The sequence below is a fragment of the Pleurodeles waltl genome, chromosome 1_2, assembly GCF_031143425.1.
Source record: "Pleurodeles waltl isolate 20211129_DDA chromosome 1_2, aPleWal1.hap1.20221129, whole genome shotgun sequence".
Taxonomy (NCBI): Eukaryota; Metazoa; Chordata; class Amphibia; order Caudata; family Salamandridae; genus Pleurodeles; species Pleurodeles waltl.
The window spans coordinates 1340052434-1340069890 of record NC_090437.1 but is presented as its reverse complement, the minus strand read 5'-3'; the positions used below and the strand labels follow the sequence as shown (position 1 = coordinate 1340069890).

The following is a 17457-nucleotide window of genomic DNA, read 5'->3' as shown; positions in this document are numbered from 1 at the left end:
AGCTTCTTTGCACCCGCAGCTGGCATTTCCTGGGCATCTGCCCATCTCCGACTTGCTTGTGACTTTTGGACTTGGTCCCCTTGTTCCACAGGTACCCTAGATTGGAAATCCACAGTTGTTGCATTGCTGGTTTGTGTCTTTCCTGCATTATTCCTCTAACACGACTCTTTTGTCCTTAGGGGAACTTTGGTGCACTTTGCACTCACTTTTCAGGGTCTTGGGGAGGGTTATTTTTCTAACTCTCACTATTTTCTAATAGTCCCAGCGACCCTCTACAAGGTCACATAGGTTTGGGGTCCATTCGTGGTTCGCATTCCACTTCTGGAGTATATGGTTTGTGTTGCCCCTATCCCTATGTTTCCCCATTGCATCCTATTGTAACTATACATTGTTTGCACTGTTTTCTAAGACTATACTGCATATTTTTGCTATTGTGTATATATATCTTGTGTATATTTCCTATCCTCTCACTGAGGGTACACTCTAAGATACTTTGGCATATTGTCATAAAAATAAAGTACCTTTATTTTTAGTATAACTGTGTATTGTGTTTTCTTATGATATTGTGCATATGACACTAAGTGGTACTGTAGTAGCTTCACACGTCTCCTAGTTCAGCCTAAGCTGCTCTGCTAAGCTACCATTATCTATCAGCCTAAGCTGCTAGACACCGTATACACTAATAAGGGATAACTGGGCCTGGTGCAAGTACCCCTTGGTACCCACTACAAGCCAGTCCAGCCTCCTACAGGGGGTCATTATGAACACAGCGGGAATCCCTGCCGTGTTCATGCTTACGGTATAATCATAGACGCCAGCCCCCTTCAGGCCTTGCCGGCCGAATTATGAACATTCTTCTGGGCCGGCGGGCGGAAACAGTGTTTCACATGGAGCCGCCGTCAATGCCGATGTGCGGCGGGTGCAGCCGGCCATGGAATGGCTGGCAGAACAAGAGTTCTTTATCTGCAGGGCAGCGCTGCATGCAGCGCTGCCCTGTTGGATGGAGAATTCCACCATCGTCTGGCTGCCTGTCAGCTGTAGCCTGGCGGTGGTGGAAGGCCCCCTGTGGCGGTCCTCACTGTCTTCATTATGTGGCAGTCGAGACTGCCATGCCGGTGGCAGAAATTTCCACCACCACTGGCATGGCAGTCTCGACCGCCAAGTTCATAATGAGGGCCTCAATATCTACACTGCCATCATCAATGCCAGCACCTTCTTCCTCCTCTGAGACATTAACTTTCAACTAGATGACTGCACTGATCCAAAACTCTGTGGCCATTCTAGAAAACCGCAGAAATGTTAGCCTCACCCCAGCAACTATGACCTACACAGACCACACCTTCGTCAGTTTGAGCATAATCATCTCATACCACCACAGACTTACCACCACTGGAACTGCTTACCCGACCTGGAAAAGCATCACAGAAGAGTGGGCTTCTGCTCTCTCCATGCACTGGCCCAAGCACACTTGCGTAAAGCCATTAAAAACCTCAACAAATGGATTACTGCATCTGCAGAAACCCTAACGCCCTTCAAACAGAACCCAACAGCAAGAACCCAATCAGGCCAGCTGCTATGCAGAGGAACTCAGGCTGACGAAACACATCTGCAAGCAACTGGAGCACAAATGGAGAACTAGTCAGGACACTGCAGATAAAGACTTCTTCTAATCACCCCTAAGACACTGCCACTAGCAGAGACAGAACACCAAGTGCACAGCTCTTGCAGATCGCATCGACGTTGGCACTAACAGCAGAAACAATCAATCAATCAATCAAGGATTTGTAGAGCGCGACTACTCACTCATGAGGGGAGCTGAGGATCAGTCGAAGAGACATGTCTTGAGGTCCTTCCTGAACTGCGACAGGGTGGGGGATTGCCTGAGGTGGGTGGGGAGGGTGTTCCAGGTCTTGGGAGCGATGTGGGAGAAGGATCTTCCTCTGGCTGTGGGTTTCCATGTGCATCGGACGTTGGCAAGGGCCTGGTCAGCGGAGTGGAGCTGTCTGGCGGGAGTGTAGAAGGAGAGTCTGTGGTTGAGGTAGGCTGGTCCGGTGTCATGTAGGGCCTTGTAGGCGTGAGCCAGGAGCTTGAAGGGGATTCTCTTGTCGATGGCCAGCCAGTGTAGGTCTCTCAGGAGGGCAGAGGTGTGGTTGTGACGGGGGCGTTCATGATAAGAAAGGGCGGAGGCGTTCTGGATGCGTTGCAGGGTTTTTCCGGTCTTGGAGTTTGTTCCGGCTTAGAGCGCATTGCTGTAGTTGAGGCGACTGCTGATGAGGGCCTGGGTGACTGTCCTTCTGGTTTTGGTTGGGATCCATTTGTAGATCTTCCGAAGCATGCACAGGGTGCGGAAGCATCCGTATGAGACGGCGTTCACCTGTTGGTCCATTGAGAGCGATGAGTCTAGGATGATGCTGAGGTTGCAGGCGTGGGTGGTGGAGGCTAGGGCATTTCCGAGGGCGGTGGGCCACCAGGAGTCGTTCCAGGCAGAGGGTGAGGAGCCGAGGATGAGGACTTCTGTCTTGTCCGAATTTAGCTTGAGGCAGCTGTCTTTCATCCAGGTGGCGACTACCTTAATTCCTTTGTGGAAGTTGTTCTTGGCAGTGGCAGGGTTGTTTGTGAGAGAGATGATCAGTTGGGTGTTGTTTGCGTAGGAGATGATGTCGAGTGCCTGGCTTCTGGCGATGGTGGCCAGCAAGGCCATGTAGAGGTTGAAGAGGGTGGGGCTCAGTGAGGATCCTTCGGGGACATCGCAGATGATCTTGGTGGCTTCCGAGAGAAAAGGGGGCAGTCGGACCCTCTGTGTTCTACCAGTGAGGAACAAGGAAAGCCATTGTAGTCCTGAGTCTTGGATGCCAGCATTGTGGAGACAGGAGCGTAGAGTGTCGTGGGAGACTGCGTCGAAGGCGGCTGAGAGGTCTAGGAGGATGAGGGCTGCGGTCTTGCCTCGGTCAAGGAGGGTGCGGATGTCTGTGGCAGTGAGGAGGGTGGTCTCAGTGCTGTGGTTGCTCCTGAATCTTGACTGTGAGAGGTCCAGGATGTTGTTGGTTTCCAGGAAGGCAGTGAGTTGTTTGTTGACTGCCTTCTCAATGACTTTGCCTGGAAAAGGGAGCAGAAAGATGTGCCGGTAGTTCGTGAGGTCTGTCAGGTCGGCGGAGAGTTTCTTCAGTAGAGGGTTGATCTCGGCATGTTTCCAACTCTCTGGGAAGGTGGCTGTTTCGAAGGAGTGGTTGATGGTGTGTTGTAGCTTGGGTGCGATGATGTTGCTGGCTTTGTTGAAGATGTGGTGGGGGCAGGGGTCAGAGGGTGCTCCGGAGTGGATGGTTGCCATGATGATACAGGTTTCCTCATCTGTGATGTTGTTCCAGCGGAGATGGGGGGGCCGTGGTGACGCTTCGGTCGACGAGCTGGTGGTGGGGTTGCTGGGGGGGCCCTGGGTGGTGAAGCTGTAGTAGATGTCTGGAATCTTGCGGTGGAAGTAGTTGGCGAGGTTTCCGCAGAGTTATTGCGGTGGGGGGATGTCTATGAAGTCGGAGCTGGGGTTGGTAAATTCTCTGATGATGGTGAAAAGTTCTTTGCTGTTTTGGGCGTTGTCGTTGCAGGGCAAGTTTTTTGGTGGTCCTGATGAGCTGGTGGTGGTGTTTGATGGCGTTTTTGAAGGTTTCGTGGTTTAAGGTGGTCTTGTCGGTGCGCCATTTCTTCTCTCTCCATCTGCAGACCTGCTTTGATTCTTTGAGGGTGGGGGTGAACCAGTTGGCTTTCTTGGCTTTGCCTCTGTTTGGGGGTATCTTTTCGGCGGCAATGGTGTTGGCACAGTTGGTGATCCTTTTGTGGAGGTTGTGTGCAGCGGTGTTGACGTCATCGGCTTGGGGGGTGTAGCATTGAGGCTGGCGGTGAGCTTGGCTTCAGAGACCTTGTTCCAACTTTTGCGTGGAAGTTGGGGTGTGCGGTGGCGATTGATGGGTTTGCTGAAGGTGAAGTGAATGCAGCGGTGGTCGGTCCATTAGAGTTCGTGGTGTGGCTGAAGGAGACGTGGTCGCTGGCGGTGAAACAAAATCTTCACCACCATCAAACATTTCACCACACCTCCTGCCGCTTCCAGCAACATCACCCCATTACAAGATGTTTGCAACAAGCTCTTGGAATTCTTCTTTAACAAAATCATGTCTATATACAGAATATACGACCCTCAACCAGACCCTGTCACCATCCAACTCAACTTCCCATCACTACTGAAGAGCACACCTTGACCCAGTGGCCTGCCGTCACCACTGTAGACACCTCTGCTACTATGAAGACCATTCACTTTGGGCAGCTCCATGATCCTTAACAGAAGAAACATGGCAGCCCTCATTCTCCAGCACATCTCTGCACCATTTGACATGGTTTCACACCCCATCCTCATCAGGGGCCAGCATGAGATTGGCATCCAAAGACCCACTCTCTGCTTGATCTGCCTCTCCCTAATAGATAGAATAGAAGCTGTCAGCTTGGCACTCTTCTCCTTGAAAACCTGCAAATACACCTGCAGTGTATCTCAGGGTCCATCGCTTACCCCCTCCCTCTTCAGTGCATACACAACTTCACCTCCATCATGACCGAAGTTGCGAACTGGATGAAAACCAGCTGTCTCAAGCTCAACACAAACAAGACAGAAGTAGTGATCTTCAGCAGGAACATCTCACCATGGGATTTCAGCTGGTGGACAGCTGAACTTGGTCCCACATCCAAATGCAGCACCCTCACCAAGAACCTCGGAATAATCATCGACAGCAAACTGGACATGACTGCACAGGTCAATACGGTCACAGCATCCTGCTTACACACCCTGAAGATGCTGAGGAAGATATTAAAATGTCTACCAAGCAACACCACAACAAAACTGTCACTCATGCCCCAGTCACCAGCAAGTTGGACTACGGGAATACCATCTACACCGGGATCACCAAGCAGCTCACTAGAAGAGCACAAATCAACCAGAACTCAGCAGCCAGGCTCATCATCAACCTCCCACACAAATTCACTTCAGACCTCCTGGAGCTCCATTGGCTCCTGATACACAAATGTGCTCATGTCAAAAACCTCTCACACCCATTCAAGGCACTACACAACTTAGGCCCCACCCACCAGATCCATTGCATCTCCTTCCAAAAAATACCCGGACACCTCTGCTCAGCAGATCTCCTACTCACACACATACATAGAAGCAGATCAGGAACACGGGCTTTCTCTTACATCTCTTCTCAAGCTTGGGGACTGGCCTCCTGCTTCCGTTCAGAGCCTCCTCTCATCTTGAAGACCTAGTTTTTGAATTAACCAACCAGCCATAGAAAGGCCAGGCACACCCACCTGCTCAGTGCCAGGATACCCTTGCAGGTGATAGTGCGCTTTACATATGCACATGATATAACATAACTTTCCACATTCAAAATGCTCAGCCTTAGGAGCTCCCCCTTAACTTTTCAGCAGCAAGAAAAGAGGTGGAGCCCATCATTACTGGCCTCTATATACTGTAGACGTTATTGGTTCTTTTTGTCATTTGCTGTTAAAAAAAGAAACTCATTATGGGATATGTAGAAGGTTAAATGACTGTGAAATAAACAGTAAGAAAATAGACTTCTTAATAAGAGCATCCGTCTTGTAATAAAATTGTTATATATCTCATGTTCCTTCATTTCACCTTTGTCCTTTTGTGATGGTTAGGTAAAGTGACTGTCCAGCGACTGCAGCAAGAGACACCCGCTGTCACATTCTCTGTCCCCCATGAGCAGATGAACATCAGTGTGGATCTGGTGCCGATCATCAAGCATCCTTTAGTTGGGTGGAAGATCCCTTGGCCGCGTTCTGAACAGTCCTGGCCCTCTCCAGAGAAGATCCATGAGATACAAATAGCTGGTGTGGACCTGGTGGCCAAGCACCACCTGTACTGGAGGTAGGAGGGCAAATCTGGCGGTTATATTTTGGGAGGCTGATGACACCTCATTTCTTCTCCACTGAGGTCCTTTTATTGAAAGCAAGAGGTACACACATTCTTTCTGCTACCTTTAAATCAAGACCTTAATAACTTACCTTCCCATGCTGTATCCAAGCAACAGCCATTGGGGCCTCTAAGTCCTGGCCTGGAGGAACGGTTCTTTTTGTCATCAATGTCTCTGCATCTTGTTCCTTCTTTCAGGCCACTGAACTCTGTTCTCACAAGGCTCACCCACTGATCTATACATGACTCACACAAATCCAACTCATGCATCCATTGTTTGCAAAACAAGAATGTCCTAATTTTTCATATTACGAATGAGACACAGGATTATCACATAAGCACTACCCACTTTCTTTAACACACTAATAGAATCAATAATACAAAATGCATCCTGTTAATCAAACCACAGAATGTTTATATATGAACATTCAAAATATGAGCAATGAACCTTGGACAGAACATGCAGGGTTCAAGTTGGTTAACAAAAATGTTTACTTGATTGAAGAAGGACAACAAATACAGTGCCCTAGACAGATACTCACAAGGTTTCAGTGCGATGCAGCACCATGGTCTAGAATGTAGTGCCACCTGTGTCCGTAACCTAGAATGCAGTGCTATCATGTGTCCGTGCTCTAGTGTAGGAGGCTGGCCTGGCTTGTAGTGGGTACCAGAGGTACTTACACCTGGTGCCAGGTCCAGTTATCCCTTATTAGTGTAGAAGAGGTGTTTCTAGCAGCTTAGGCTTATAGAAGGTAGCTAGGGCAAAGCAGCTTAGGCTGAACTAGGAGACATGTAAAGCTCCTACTATACCACTGGTGTCATATGCACAATATCATAAGAAAACACAATACACAGAGTTACTAAAAATAAAGGTACTTTATTTTTATGACAATATGCCAAAAGTATCTCAGTGAGTACCCTCAGTATGAGTATAAGTTATATACACAAGATATATGTACACAAACCAAAATTAGGTAAGCAATAGCAAGAAAAGTAATGCAAACAGTGTAGAATTACAATAGATTGCAATAGGAGCACATAGGTATAGGGGCAACACAAACCATATACTCCAAAAGTGGAATGCAAACCACGAATGGACCCCAAACCTATGTGAGCTTGTAGAGGGTCGCTGGGACTGGAAGAAAACAGTGAGGGTTAGAAAAATAGCCCACCCCAAGACCCTGAAAAGTAGGTGTAAAGTGCACCTACTACCCCCAGAGAGCACAGAAATCGTGATAGGGGGATTCTGCAGGAAGAACAAACACCAGCAATGCAACAACAGTGGATTTCCAGGCCTGAGTACCTGTAAGACAAGGGGACCAAGTCCAATAGTCGCAACAGTGTCGAGAGTGGGCAGGAGCCCAGGAAATGCCAGCTGAAGATGCGAGAAAGCTGTCACCTGTTGGAAGAAGCTTGGAGTTCTGCAAGAAAGAAGAGGACTGGGAACTTCTCCTTTGGAGGATGGATGTCCCACATCGCGATGAAGCTTGCAGAGGTGTTCCCACGCAGAAAGACCGCAAACAAGCCTTGCTAGCTGCATTATGTTATTGTTGTTACCTGACCTTGAAATATAGATAGGAAGGCACTTGTCTCAGACTGATGGCGCATTAGGCGTTGTGATCAATGTCATTGTCTGGATGTTTTGACAGCTTCACAGGGTCCTAGAAGGACCATGGCATGCAGTATTCAGTTCAGAGATAGACAGGCCAATGGTCAGGCAGCCAAAGGTCCGTAAATTTTGTAAAAAGCCCCAAATCATTTGTGTCATCTTTAGCTCATGTTTACTTTTAAGCTTTTAATGTCTGACCTTGTGTCAGAGATCACAGGGAACTTGTATCAGACTTAGGTGTTTGTAAAGTCATTGTTTAGATGAACTGACACTTAGACAAGTTCTTTGAAAGATAATGGCATGCTGTATCTGGGCCAAAGGTAAACAAGCTGGATGGACTAACTAAAATGGAGACTGCAGCTAAAATAGCACCTATGCTGTTTATGTTTAAGGTCCTAAAACTAAAAGGCGCCTAATAGCAAGTGATTCAGATAGATAAAATAATACAATTATGATGGGAACCAGTCATAATATTTATGACATTCCTGGAATAATTTCTGAACTAGGCAATCACTAATCACTGAATGTGTTTTTGATTGACCTTGCGTATCAAAAATTCATGAGACATCCATTACACATTTACAAAATAAAAGCACATGCCAGAAATGTGCATTTGTTGAAATAGCCATTCATCACTTGTTACATATTCCATAACACTTTTTTAAGTTTGAAAAAATAAGTTTATTATAATAAAGTAAAATGCAGTAAAAATAATGTTCTATTGTCCGAAAGAAAAAGAAAAGTACAATAAAATAGCAAAGTAGTTACAATTCTATAAAGAGGGAGGGGAGAAAGGGGCAAGGGTATGTACATGGTTCATAGCAAGAACAATCATATAATATACATAGAACAAAAAATGGCAGTACATGCAGAGTGATGTGTAATTCTGGAAATTAATATTTTTATAGATTGCAGTCAGGAAGGTTGGAGAACCTCTTGTGTGTTAGGTGAGAAGGCAAATGATGATTGTTCATTACTCGTTATTTCTAACGTTCGCTGTAGCATATATCCATGCGTTAGAAACACTTCCTAAGAATACATTAGAGATAGAGTATGGTATATTTGAATGAAAGATTGAATTAATTTGATTCGAAATCTGTATAGAAAAATTAGAAAAGTACAACAAGTACAACAAGTAAAGAGCAAATGTTTTAAATCAGTATGTTGTGATGAGCATGTCCAGCAAGTATCAGGAAGAAACAGGGAATAATAAAAGTTTGTTGTATATATAAAAAAAAAATTGCTTTGTGTTTGCTGCTCAAGAAGATTTTCTGTTTTTTGTCCTATTAGACATGGGGGCTCTAGTTGCCAGAGGTATACACCCTTGTCCAAGTAGGGACCACAATCCTAGTCAGGGTAAGTCACAGAAAATCCAAATCCAAATTATCCTGTGCCCACCCTATGGAAGCTTGGCATTGAGCATTCAGTCTTAACTTAGAAGGCAATGTGTAAGGAATTTGTGCAATAAATCATGCAATAACACAGTGAAAACACCATAAAAATACCCCCCACAGATTTCGAAAATTATAAGATATTTATCTGAGTAAATTAAGGTCAAAACAGTCAAGATTTGATTAACTTAAGTTGATATATCACTTTTGCAATCATAAGAAGAGTCTTAAGTCTTTAAAAATCAACTGTTGTCTCTTGTGTGCCCAAAGTACCTGGTATGTGTCACAATTACATGCACAAAGACCGCAGAGGAGGAGATGCATGGAAAAAGGAAGGTGTGCGTCAGATTTCCTGACTCGCACAGAAAATTTGTTGATTCTTTCCACGTAGCTTTGTGTTGATTTCCGGTGTGCAGTCTTGGATCCTCGCTGCAATGCGGGGTCTTTTGACGCCCAGGGATGATGCTTGGAAATTCTGGGCGTGCAGGACAAAGTCACAGGTGCTGCGTCGATCCGGTGTGGCGATGCGTTAGAGTTTCTGTCACACGGCAGGCGCTGCGTCGATTCCTCACGCTGGAGGTCGGGATGCATCGTTCCAGCTCAGCGATGCGTTGATCCGGTATGGCTGTGCGTCAAAGTTCTGGTCGCAATGCAGGCGGTGCATCGATCTTTACTCAGGGAGCCGGGCTGCATCGTTCCGGTTCTGCGATGCAGTGATTCTTTCACCGCTGGGCAGGCTGTGCGTCGATTCCAGCAGGTTGTACGTTGATTTTCACCGCACAAGGAGTTTCCTTGAAGAATGGAAGTCTTTTTGGTGCTGAGGCTTCAGGAACCGGATGCAAGCTCAATCCAAGCCCTTGGAAAACACTTCTCAGCAGAGCCAGAGGCCAGCAAGGCAGCAGGGCAACAGCAAGGCAGCAGTCCTTCACAGCAAAGCAGTCCAGATGAATCATTTAGACAGCCAGGCAGCTCCTCTTGGCAGGCTACAAGATCTGGTTCAGAGTATCTGTCCCAGGAAGTGTCAGAGTTGGTAGGGCCAGGGACCCAGTTTATATACCCAAAAGTGCCTTTGAAGTGGGGGAGACTTCAAAGAGTGGTTTTGAAGTGCACATGGTCCCCTTTCAGTACAGGTCTGTCTGCCAAGGTCCTAGTAGGGGGTTTGGCAGTCCATTGTGTGAGGGTAATGTAGGAGGCTGGCCTGGCTTGTAGTGGGTACCAAGGGGTACTTACACTCTGTACCAGGTCCAGTTATCCCTTATTAGTGTAGAAGAGGTGTTTCTAGCAGCTTATGCTGATAGAAGGTAGCTATAGCAGAGCAGCTTAGGCTGAACTAGGAGACATGCAAAGCTCCTACTATACCACTGGTGTCATATGCACAATATCATAAGAAAACCCAATACACAGATATACTAAAAATAAAGGTACTTTATTTTTATGACAATATGCCAAAAGTATCTCAGTGAGTACCCTCAGTATGAGGATGCCAAATATACACAAGATATATGTACACAATACCAAAAATATGCAGTAATAGCAAAAGGAAGTAATGCAAGCAGTGTATAGTTACAATAGATTTCAATAGGATCACATAGGTATAGGGGCAACACAAACCATATACTCCAAAAGTGGAATGTCCCAAACCTATGTGAGCTCGTAGAGGGTCGCTGGGACTGTAAGAAAACAGTGAGGGTTAGGAAAATAGCCCACCCCAAGACCCTGAAAAGTAGGTGTAAAGTGCACCTATATTCCCCAGAGAGCACAGAAGTCGTGATAGGGGAATTCTGCAAGAAAGAACAACACCAGCAATGCAACCAAAGTGGATTTCCGGACGAGAGTACCTGTGGAACAAGGGGACCAAGTCCAAGAGTCGCGACAAAGTCGAGATTGGGCAGATGCCCAGGAAATGCCAACTGAGGGTGCAAAGAAGCTGCCACTGGATAGTAGAAGCTGTGGATTCTGCAAGAACGAAGAGGGCTAGAAACTTCCCCTTTGGAGGATGGATGTCCCACGTCATGAAGAAGCTTGCAGAGGTGTTCCCACGCAGAAAGACCACAAACAAGCCTTGCTACCTGCAAGGGTTGCGGTTAGGGTTTTTGGATGCTGCTGTGGCCCAGGAGGGACCAGGATGTCACCAATTGCGTGAGGAGACAGAGGTGGTGCCCAGCAAGATAGGGAGCCCTCACAGAAGCAGGCAGCACCCACAGAAGTGCCGGAACAGGCACTATGAAGAGGAGTGAACCGGAGCTCACCCGAAATCACAAAAGGAGATCCCACGACGCCGGAGGACAACTCAGGAGGTTGTGCACTGCAGGTTAGAGTGTTGGGGACCCAGGCTTGGCTGTGCACAAAGGAAATCCTGGAAGAGTGCACAGGAGCCGGAGCAGCTGCAAATCACGCGGTACCTAGCAATGCAGTCTAGCGTGGGGAGGCAAGGACTTACCTCCACCAAACTTGGACTGAAGAGTCACTGGACTATGGGAGTCACTTGGACAGAGTTGCTGAGTTCCAGGGACCACGCTCGTTGTGCTGAGAGGGGACCCAGAGGACCAGTGATGCAGTCTTTTGTTGCCTGCGGTTGCAGGGGGAAGATTCCGTCGACCCACGGGAGATTTCTTCGGAGCTTCTAGTGCAGAGAGGAGGCAGACTACCCCCACAGCATGCACCACCAGGAAAACAGTCGAGAAGGCAGCAGGATCAGCGATAAAAGGTTGCAGTAGTCGTCTTTGCTACTTTGTTGCGGTTTTGCAGGAGTCCTGAGCAGTCAGCGGTCGATTCCTTGGCAGAAGGTGAAGAGAGAGATGCAGAGGAACTCTGATGAGCTCTTGCATTCGTTATCTAAAGAATTCCCCAAAGCAGAGACCCTAAATAGCCAGAAAAGGAGGTTTGGCTACCTAGGAAGGAGGATAGGCTAGCAACACAGGTAAGAGCCTATCAGGAGGAGTCTCTGACGTCACCTGCTGGCACTGGCCACTCAGAGCAGTCCAGTGTGCCAGCAGCACCTCTGTTTCCAAGATGGCAGAGGTCTGGAGCACACTGGAGGACCTCTGGGCACCTCCCCTGGGAGGTGCAGGTCAGGGGAGTGGTCACTCCCCTTTCCTTTGTCCAGTTTCGCGCCAGAGCAGGGCTGGGGGATCCCTTAACCGGTGTAGACTGGCTTACGCAGAGATGGGCACCATCTGTGCCCATCACAGCATTTCCAGAGGCTGGGGGAGGCTACTCCTCCCCAGCCTTCACACCTATTTCCAAAGGGAGAGGGTGTCACACCCTCTCTCAGAGGAAATCCTTTGTTCTGCCTTCCTGGGACAGGGCTGCCTGGACCCCAGGGGGGCAGAAACATGTCTGAGGGGTTGGCAGCAGCAGCAGCTGCAGTGCAAACCCTGAAAAGGCAGTTTGGCAGTACCCTGGTTCTGTGCTAGAGGCCCGGGGGATCATGGAATTGTCTCCCCAATGCCCGAATGGCATTGGGGTGACAATTCCATGATCCTAGACATGTTACATGGCCATGTTCGGAGTTACCATTGTGACGCTATACATAGGTAGTGACCTATGTATAGTGCACGCGTGTAATGGTGTCCCCGCACTCACATAGTCCGGGTAATTTGCCCAGAACAATGTGGGGGCACCCTGGCTAGTGCCAGGGTGCCCACACACTAAGTAACCGTGCACCCAACCTTCACCAGGTGAAGGTTAGACATATAGGTGACTTATAAGTTACTTAAGTGCAGTGTTAAATGGCTGTGAAATAACGTGGACGTTATTTCACTCAGGCTGCAGTGGCAGGCCTGTGTAAGAATTGGCAGAGCTCCCTATGGGTGGCAGAAGAAATGCTGCAGCCCATAGGGATCTCCTGGAACCCCAATACCCTGGGTACCTTAGTACCATATACTAGGGAATTATAAGGGTGTTCCAGTATGCCAATGTGAATTAGTGAAATTGGTCACTAGCCTGTTAATGACAATTTAGAAAGCAGAGAGAGCATAACCACTGAGGTTCTGGTTAGCAGAGCCTCAGTGAGACAGTTAGGCATCTCACAGGGAACACATACATATAGGCCACAAGCCTATGAGCACTGGGGTCCTGGCTAGCAGGGTCCCAGTGACACATAACAACCACACTTACAACATAGGGTTTTCACTATGAGCACTGGGCCCTGGCTAGCTGGATCCCAGTGAGACGGTGAAAACACCCTGACATATACTCACAAACAGGCCAAAAGTGGGGGTAACAAGGCTAGAAAGAGACTACTTTCTCACACGTAGGCCACTGGCCTTTGAAATGTAAGTGTCAGGCCCCTCCCCCCTTCCAGCCCAGGAAGACCCATTCAGTATGCAGATGAGTGCAGGTGTGGCTGAGTATCCTGTGTTTGTGGTTGACTGGGTGAAATGCACAAGGGAGCTGTCAACCAGCCCAGCCCAGACATGGATTTCCCTAAAACTGTACCTTTGTTTCCACAAAGTACCAAGGGCCCTGTGGCCAGGGAAGGTCCCTAAGGGCTGCAGCATGTATTATACCACCCTCAGGGACCCCTCACTCAGTACATGCATACTGCTTTGCAGCTTGTGTGTGCTAGTGGGGAGAAAAGAAAAAATCGACATGGCATTCCCCTCTGAGTGCCATGCCCACAAGCCACTGCCTATGGCATAGGTAAATCCCCCCTCTAGCAGGCCTTACAGCCCTAAGGCAGGGTGCACTATACCACAGGTGAGGGAATAGCTGCATGAGCACTAGGCCCCTACAGTGTCTAAGCCAATTCTTAGACATTGTAAGTGCAGGGTAGCCATACTGATTATATGGTCTGGGAGTTTGTCATTACGAACTCCACAGCACCATAATGGCTACTCTGAGTACTGGGAAGTTTGGTATCAAACTTCTCAGCACAATAAACCCACAATGATGCCAGTGTGGGATTTATTGAAAAATGCACACAGAGGGCATCTTAGAGATGCCCCCTGTATGTTAGTCCAACTGCTAGTGCAAGGCTGACTGGTCTGTGCCAGCCTGCCACTTCCAGACAAGTTTCTGACTACATGGGGTGAGTGCCTTTGTGCACTCTGTGGCCAGAAACAAAGCCTGTCCTAGGTGGAGGTGCTTCACATCTCGACCTGCAGGAACTGTAGCACCTGGTAGTGAGCCTCAAAGGCTCAAGCCTGCTGTTACAGTTACCAAGGTCTCTCCAGCTAGTGGAGATGCCCGCCCCCCAGACAAGCCCCAACTTTTGGCGCCAAGTATGGATGGATAATGAGAAAAACAAGGAGGAGTCACCCCCTCAGCCAGGACCACCCCTAAGTTGTCCAGAGCTGAGAAATTCTCCATCTTGCTTTGGAGGATTAGTACCAATAGGGATAGAGATGTGCCCCCCTCCCAAGAGGGAGTGGGCACAAGGATGGTGTAGCCGCCCTCAGGGACAATAGCCATTGGCTACTGCCCTCTGACCCTAATACACCTCTAAATTTAGTATTTAGGTGCAACCCTGAACCCAGCTCTTCAGATTCCTGATGACCTCAAGGAAGAAGGAGGACTGCTGAGCTAAGAACCCCGCAGAGAACAGAAGGAGACAACAACTGACTTGGGCCCAGCCCTACCGGCCGACTCCTGCTTCGAAAAGCTGCAAGAAAAGAAGCAAAGCGTTCTGCAGGACCAGTAACCCCTGAAAAGCCTCCAGGGGACTGCCTGCATCACCGATGACCAAGAAACTCCAGTGGACAGCGGACCTGTCCAAAAAGAAGACCAAGAAACGAACTTTAAAGGGAGTCTCACCTTACTCCAGAAGCTTGAGTCCAACTACTCTGCACCCGACGCCCCTGGCCCGTGTCCAGAGTAACCAACTATCCAGGGAGGACCCCCACACGACTCCGACAACGTGTCCACCTTGGGGTGACCTCTCTGCACCCCCACGACGACACCTGCAGAGGGAATCCTGATGAACCCCCTGACCACAACTGCCCGGGACGAAGATATCCGATGCCTGGAGAAGCACTGCACCCGCAGCCCCCAGGCCTGAGAGAAACCGACCTCCTGTGCAGCAACGACCAGCAGGTGGCCCTCACCCTTGCCCAGTCAAAGACAAATGCTTAACACTACCTTCTGAGAAGCCTAATTGCTCGACCACACTACCACAAATAGAGCATTAGTATTATCTATTATTGCCTCTGTCAAGCCTCTTGGGGAACCCCTGGACTCTGTGCACACTATATCTAATTTTTATATAATATATACAGAGCCAGCTTACTACATGCGGGTAGCCCTAACGTTAGCCTATGAAGGGAGCAGGCCTCACAGCAGTGGAAAACGAATTTAGGAGTTTTCCACTACCAGAACATGTAAAACACATAGGTATATATCCTGCTTTTACCTACACAGCGCCCTGTCCTATGGTTTACCTAGGGCGTACCTTAGGGGTGACTTAATGCAGAAAAAGGGGAGTTTAAGGCTTGGCAAGTACTTTCAAATGCCAAGTCGAAGAGGCAGTGAAACTGCACACACAGGCCTTGCAGTGGCAGTTCTGAGACATGGTTAGGGGGCCAATTATGTGGGTGGCACAATCAGTGCTGCAGACCCACTAGTAGCATTCAATCTAAAGGTCCTGGGCACATGTAGTGCACTTTACTAGGGACTTACAAGTAGATCAGATATGGCAATTGAGTATGAACCAATATTACCATGTTTTAAGGGAGAGAGCATATGCACTTTATCGCTGCTTAGCAGTGGTAAAGTGCGCAGAGTCCTAAAACCAGCAAAAACAGTGTCAGAAAAGTGGAGGGAGGCAGGCAAAAAGTTAGGGGATGACCACCCTAAGGCTGTCAAGTCTAACATGTCCAAATCTGTTTCCATTTTGAGATAGGCCAAATTGGGTCCAAATCCTGATCCCTATGAAAGTTCTGTGTTTGTCTTAAATCTATCACTAGAAGCACGTTGTAGATGAGAATAAATGGTGGAGGCCTTTGGATTTGTATGAAAGAGGTCAATATGGTGAGGTTCTGGGCAATGGGGGAGATGAAGTGCTAGATTTGAAGTGGGTATATGCACTAAGAATGATGAAAATTGGGAAGATCCTTGGGTAGATATGAAATAATGGGTTTTAATAGTTTGCATGAGTATTTACAAATTGGAGTGAAAATGAGTTTTTTGTGAAATGAAAAGGGAAAAGGAAGACTAGGCTCTAAATCGACCCACAGTGGATAATAGTTTGAAGAGTGTGTAGTTGAATGTGCAGATTGTCTCAATAGAAATGCTTTGTGATATTGGGAAACTTTGGGGAAATTGACACCACCCTCAGTTTTGGGGCATTTTTGTTTTTGCTAGGGCATACAGGGTCATTTATTGTTCTAAAGAAACGAGGAAAGTACGGAATATATTTTTGTATAAAATCTAAGAGGGTTATTTAATGGAATATTGGGAACAATATAAAGAATGATAGGTGCTATCATCATATTGATAGTATCAACACGGCCCCACCAAGAAAGTCATCTGCTTGTGAGAGAGGTTATCTTATCTATGTAATTATCCATGTTGATGGAAACTGATATTTTAAGGGATTGGGTGAAGTCAAGACCAACATATTTGATTGGGTGTGGTTCCCACGTAAAGTTAGAGGTTAAGAAATCATGTTTAAAAGTACATTTGTTTAGATGTAATATTTATCATTGTTTAATTTATAACCAGATACAAGGGCATATCTTGACAAATAAGGTATCAGTGATTGGGGTTTTGATAAAAATAATAAAATGTCATCAGCATATGCGGCCAGCTTAACCTGTTGAGTAGTGTGAGTAAAACCATGTAAATCTGGGTTCTGCCTGAGCTTGAATAGAAATGGTTCTAAAGCTAGAATAAAAAGAAATGGGATTAAGCGTCAACCTTAATGAACCTCTCTACCCAGTGTAAAATAAGGAGAGGTGAGCCAATTTGCAAAAATAGTTGCTTGGGGAGAGGCATAGACATTGGAAACTAAAGCAGTAATTTTGGGACCAAATCCAAACCAAGTGAGGATATGAAATAGAAATAACCAATGTACACTGTCAAAAGCCTTCTCGGCATCCAGAGTGCTTGTGGCCAAGGGCTCGGCCTACCTGATGACTTTGGGAAAATGTCGAAGAACAAGCGAGTTTTATCCAATATGAACCTCCCTTTAATGAAGCCTGATTGTTTTTTCCCCTAGAGGTCAGGTAGGAAGTTGTAGCGCTAGCATTTTGGAACAAAATGTTGCAATCTATGTTCACAAGCGACATAGGTCTGTAACGTTTACAGTATTTCGAGTATTTTCCCTCTTTTGGAATAATACAAATGAGTGTTTCAAAGAACCAGTCTGAAATTTTACAGGAGTGGGTGAAGGAGCCAATAAGTATAAGAAGTTGGGTAAAAGTAATTTAGAGAAGTGTGAATAAAATTCAGCTGTAAAACCATCCAGGGCTGCAGGCTCTATCTTTCTTAAGGGAGTGTAACGCGGTATGAAATTCTGTTTGCCTGCGATCTAATTCTGAAGA

At 47.2% G+C, this 17457-nt stretch overlaps 1 protein-coding gene across 1 annotated transcript in view; it reads left to right on the top strand.

Moving 5' to 3' along the window:
* The window catches only part of LOC138252003 (protein mab-21-like 3), a 130614-nt gene that overhangs the window by 86969 nt on the left and 26188 nt on the right, over positions 1-17457 (top strand). The window contains exon 2 of the mRNA XM_069205698.1: positions 5701-5929. Coding sequence (XP_069061799.1) covers positions 5701-5929 — 229 coding nt within the window. The remainder of the gene's footprint in view (positions 1-5700; positions 5930-17457) is intronic.